The 5,619-nt window shown below is 43.2% G+C and overlaps 1 protein-coding gene across 1 annotated transcript; it reads right to left on the reverse strand.

The window, feature by feature from the left end:
• Positions 1-4,338: 4,338 nt before the first annotated feature.
• On the reverse strand, positions 4,339-5,459 carry CPTP (ceramide-1-phosphate transfer protein). Its single transcript, XM_013956085.2, has 2 exons — positions 5,301-5,459; positions 4,339-5,190 (listed from the first exon to the last, which is right to left on the reverse strand). Exons 1-2 carry the CDS (start codon positions 5,420-5,422, stop codon positions 4,668-4,670), a joined length of 645 nt encoding a protein of 214 aa, XP_013811539.1. The 5' UTR covers positions 5,423-5,459; the 3' UTR covers positions 4,339-4,667.
• Positions 5,460-5,619: the final 160 nt, after the last annotated feature.

Raw genomic sequence — 5,619 nt, forward strand, 5'->3', positions numbered from 1 at the left:
CTGTTTACATCAGGAGTGCACTGTCAGAATCTGCCTTTATCAAATATGAAGCTGGGAAGATGGGGGTAGGGCTCAAGATTTCTGGGTTCTCTGTGGTATTATTTGATCTGGGGAAAGTGACTTTCTAGCACAACATACCCGTTTATTGTATCAGCTTAGCTCTCCTTAGTAAATGAGTTTGCTTACATGCAGCCTACCTTCTCTCCTTCAGGCATTACGGGACTTAGACTGTGCTAAGGGATGGATCTTCAGTTCCTGTGATGACTCCCTCCCAGCAAGAGCCAGGGAGATTCCTCAGGGTCCACCTATTACAAGCATGGTCCCTTCTGAAACCTGGAACAATCCTGACTGGAAGACTTTATGTACTTGGCCAGAAAGGTAGGCGCACCAACTCAGAGTACCAGCACTTAGCTCTTATTAAGGCCCTCCACAGTTCATTGAATTTGTGCTTGGCAAAGACAGAGAGAGATGTTTCCCCACTTCATAAGAAAAGGAAAACAAGTGGAGCACATGAGAGGGTGCAGATCCCTTCTTATATGTGGGTAGGAGATTAGATGGGGATTGAAGATGTTGCACTGCTTCTCAGCCCACCTCATGTGCCATCTCAGAAATAACATGACATGCTTGAACTCCGTACAGGCCTTAGGTGGAGAGTGAAGGCCATCATTTGCAGAACTGGAACTTGTATGAGTGGAAGTCTCACAGGGAGCACATTCTTTTGTCCCTCCATTGTGCAAGGACTTGCTACATGCATAGCTCAGTTGAACCATGTGCAGGAGGTAGAAGAGTTTGTGGGTAATCAGCCCTGTTTATATCCTTATAAAATATCTTACCCCAGCTGGAGGAGCTTGTCGAGCTCATCTGGCTGAGGTAAGCGTTTTTCCTGTGTGCTTATCAGGTCACATTAAGGTTTTCTCCTAGCTTGTATTTTGCCTGTAGGCCTTGGGGAAGGGAGATCTCTTTGGATGTCATTCATAAATGAAATAGGCTTGCTGTTATGTTAAACCAGTCTCCTCCTCAACCAAGCCACTGGTAGAACTAACCTCTGCGGGAGACAGCATTTGTCTTTAGTTAAAAAAAAAGAGGAGTTCAGACTTGCCACTTCCTTTTACCGATCAGCAGGGAACACAGTATGGTTTGGGTATGGTTGAATTTCTGGGTTTCTGTTTCTAAAAGGTCACACATAACCAGGTAACAATTTTGCATGTAAATGGCAAATGTGACGACTTGTTCCATGATAAATGTTAGCTACAAAGGCAGGCAGAAAGAGTTGCAGGCCCAGGGGGAGTTGCTGTGAAATTGATGCACTTCACACAGTGTATAATGAAATTGCTTAGAAACTCCAAGTAAACCAATTTTGCCATTTGCTTATGCCTAATTATTAGATCCCATGTTACTTACCTTGCAATTACTAAATATTACACATCTGTGTCTCTGCAAAAATGAAAACAGATAGTGTCTCTGCTTCCTCACCAGCTACTGCTTTTTCACACAGTGCCATTAGGCTCTTTTAAATGATGATCCTTGTCTCCTCTGAGGAACGAACTGTTGTTGCTGTGATAAGTTTAAGCTGTTTCAGAACGTGTCTACCTAAGGTACTTACTTTTTCTGAAATCTCAGGTCTTACTGTACAGTGGATCCTGTCTGCCATTTTTCTGCTCAGGAAAGAGAGAGCATGGATGGGTTTTTGTTTTGTTTTGGTTTGTTTTTTTGATAGGCTTTTTGCGTGGGTTGTTCGTCCCTATAAGCACGTTGTGGTTGTGTGTGTGTGTGTGTGTGCATGCCTGTGTATCTTGTGAGTATGCATCTGTGTGCGCCCTGTTTGTCATGTGTGCATTGCTGTGAGCATGTTGTGTGTGCATATCTCTGAGTATGTTGTAAATGCATCTACTGTGTGCATTGTGTCTGTTTCTGTGTGTGCAGGTAGTTACCTATGCCGTTCTCATGCAGGTGTGTGTTTATGTGAATACCTGTATGTTTGGGTAAGAGTCTTGCAGATTTCTATGTCTACCTTACATATAGATATGTTTCTATCTACATTCTTTTAAGGACATCTTTGCAGTTTTCCCTAACTCCTTAATGGAATATTTAAGTGTTAGCTTTAATTATAGAATTCCTTTAGAAAAGCTCTAAATACAAATTCAACTGACTAGAGGAAAAAAAAAGGGTGTCTGAGTGATGCAGGAGTCACACACAGGCAACTATTTACTCCCATTCATTCTTTCAAGTGATGTAAAGTACACTTTGCATTACTGTGGGATAGGAGATAGTTTCAGTGATGGACTTTCGTGCAAAATATTCAAGCTCCCTCTAGTGAATCTGTATGTTATTGCAGCTTTCAAGTACAGCAGTCACTATCTGTGAAGGTTTTACTTCTGGATTTGGCCCCATTAATGAAAGCAGCCAGACTCTGAACTTACACGAAGCCAAGTGCAGGACCTTAGTTTTACTGAGTAGTAACTAATTGAAGCTGTTAAAAAGTTCACATCGTTTGGAGACAGGGCAGCACACCAAGAAAATAAGTGTCACTGAGCAATACCATGTTTAGTTGAGAGCATGCAAATTGATGGAAAATGATGTATTTTACTTGAAGCATACTTTGCACAGACTGGTTATTAAAAAAATTCCAACACCTTTTTTTCTCCTACTGAGAAAGTTTGATTCTTTAATTGCAAAAATCAAGTTCATTTTCAGCATTAATGTTTATCTCATAAGAGCGATATCTGAGAATGAATATGACAAGGAAGAAAAAGAATTTTTCCACATGGTAACACTACCATTTCTGCATTAAACTCACGAGAGATGCAACATTTTTTCACTTGACACAGAACACTACATGAAATGGTTTAAGAAACTTCAATCATATTGTGGTATTTAATGCCCTACACAGATGAAATACCAACTGTATCTGTATCAGACAGCAAGAGATATGTTGTAGTTTGTAACATGGAACTGCTCCATTTTAGTATACGGACTTATCCTAGGGAACTATGTTACTTTTTTAAGGTGATCTTAGCAGAAAGGGAATGATATTTATGTTTTCACAGCATAACAATTAAACCTCCATTTAGGATGTGCAAGGAAACTAATTTTCCTATATTCAGGCAAAAAACATTGTTGACAGATGCGATTAGTCAGAATAGGGGCTCAGTCAGCTTATAACTTCATCTATGTTGTTTCTCATGATTGGTTTCATATCTGATCACTACATAAATTAATCAGACACTGCTAGCGAAGGACAAGATATGAATATAGAACACTACAAATTATGTTCCTTCCAACACCACAAAAAGTAAAGCATTCCTGTAAAGGATGCTCTTCAGAGGAAAGTTACTCATGCAGTTTAATGATCAGTTGGACTAATTCCATGAGGTAATAGTGATTTCTTGAATCATGCAGCGTTAAACTAGTCCAAGTGCCTCCTATTTGAGAGATACAGCCAAAATACGTGACAGAATTTGTGGGATTCTCCCTCCTCTCCCAAGTGTTCAAGTATTCGTGTCTTTCTAAAATATCAATATAGTGTTTTTTTCAGCTTTTAAAAAGCTAAGTAAACTGCATTTTACATACTTCACACATTTTATATATATATATACATATATACACACACACACACATATATATACATAAATATACAATGTTTCATGCATAGAAGTCACTTGCACTGATTTGAAATAGAAGCCATAAGCTTCACAAAGTGGTGACTTACAGCACAAATTTGGATTTCTCCCCAGAGATGTCATTTCTGTAGGCATATAACATTCATTAAAAAAAAAAAATCATGAAAACACAATTTAGAAGCACAGCTTGAAAACAGATAAAGTACAGTTTGAAGCCTTATCTGGATATACAGTATTGTGTAGTACATACTAAAAATTGCTCTGATTCCCATGAAGCATAAAGTGTAGAATAATGAGCAGGGGAAGCTACATAGAAAGAATGTTCCTGCTTAATGGAGCCATGTGCAAAGGAAGAATAGTATCTCATTGCAACAAAATGCAACACCATTTCCATCTTTAAAATTAGGTGGTACAGAATTAGCAGCAATCATTGGGTGAGTCTGTGACCACCAGGAAAAGAGCTTCTTTCAGAGACACACTACTTTGTATTATGTTTCAAGGTTAAAGCATAACAGAGCAAAAGGTCAGATCTATTCAGGGGAACAGCTTGTAAACAAAGTGGCAAAGTAAGCTCACATGTAGTGTAAATATGTTCAGAATACCACATCAGGAAGTTAAAACCTGAATTTTAATGCGTGAATTTTAGTCACGTGAGATCCTAACTATTGGTGTAAATGCACAGAAGTTGCTAAAATTGCTCAGTTTGGCTTAAAAAAAATAAACCAACCAACCTCTACAAAACCTAGTTAGTGTTTTGAAGGTGAATGCAGGAGAAGGAAGGAAGGAAACCACTTTAAGCAAACTATTAAATGACTTTCTTTCTGTAGAGCTGAGGCAAAGGGGTGTGTGTGTGTGTGTGTGTGTATTTTTTTTTTCTTATGAAGCGAGGCATCTTGAATAGGTTTGTTAGTTTGTTACCTGTATATTGGAAGAGGAAAGGAAAAGTGCTACAGGGTCAGAGAATCAGTTTATGTATGAAAACAGTTTTCACTTCTGTCACAGTTCACTTCTGTCAGGATGTGGAGTTGCTGTTTAACGTTCATTCCATCAAGGGAGGTCAAGCAGCTTATGCTGGGCATAGAGCTCTTCCGTGATCCCATAGACATTGCAGATATGGGGTAAGGCATCACCCAGCATAACGACAGCCTCCTCAGGCGTGCCCACATTCATGATTTCAAGGAATGCATTTCGAGAAGGTAAAGCACGGAAGGCCACAGTGGCAGCCTTGCGAATAATCCAGGGGTGGTAGTTAGCCAGAGAAGCATTGTAAGAGTCTGTGCAGATCACGGATGTCTTGGAGTCTTCCTGGCCAGTTCTCAGCCCCTCCAGGAACATCTGCAGCCAGCGTAGGGCTCTGTGGAGGCGTAGCACGGTCCGGCAGCCGGAGTCAGGGTGCTCCGACCGCTTCTGGGTATCTACTAGCCCGTTGGCCACCTCGTACTGCACCATGGACTGGAGCGTCAGGTACTTCTCCTGCTGCTCGCCGCTGCAGTAGTTCTCCATTATCTGTATTTTGGCCAGCGCGTCCTTGGAAACAAAGGAGAAGATGGCGCCCAGGCTGTTCAGGAACCTGCGTGCGGGACAGACCGGCTCGCGTTAGCGACGGCGGCGGCGGCCTGGCTCGCACCCTCGCAGGGCGGGGGGCGCCGCCGAGGGCGGCGGCCGCCCGCAGTCACTCACCGGATGAGCCCCCTCCAGCCGCGCAGGTAGGGGCCGAGGAGCACCTCCCGCCGCTCCGTGACACACGTCTGGAAGGTGACGAGGACCTCCCTGAGGCAGAAGGCGCCCTGCTCGCCCGCCATCGCCCCGTCGGGCCTGGGGACGACGGCACTGCCTTCCGCCGGCGCCGGGACTTGCGTCACTCGCCGCCCGACCAATCCTCGCGCAGGAGGGCGGGGCGATGGGTTGCGTCGCGGGGCACTATTGGCCGCAGCGCGGGTGGTGTTGCGTCCCGTCCTGCGCCAGTTCGGTTCCGGGAAGGGCGGACTGTCGCGCATGC

The sequence above is a fragment of the Apteryx mantelli genome, chromosome 26 (genome assembly GCF_036417845.1).
Source record: "Apteryx mantelli isolate bAptMan1 chromosome 26, bAptMan1.hap1, whole genome shotgun sequence".
Classification (NCBI taxonomy): Eukaryota; Metazoa; Chordata; class Aves; order Apterygiformes; family Apterygidae; genus Apteryx; species Apteryx mantelli.

Coding starts and splice junctions, on each gene's coding strand:
- CPTP (XM_013956085.2), bottom strand. CDS start 5,422: ATGGCGGGCGAGCAGGGCGCCTTCTGCCTCAGGGAGGTCCTCGTCACC. Junction 5,191..5,300: donor GGCTGGAGGGGGCTCATCCG/GTGAGTGACTGC, acceptor TCCCGCACGCAG/GTTCCTGAACAGCCTGGGCG.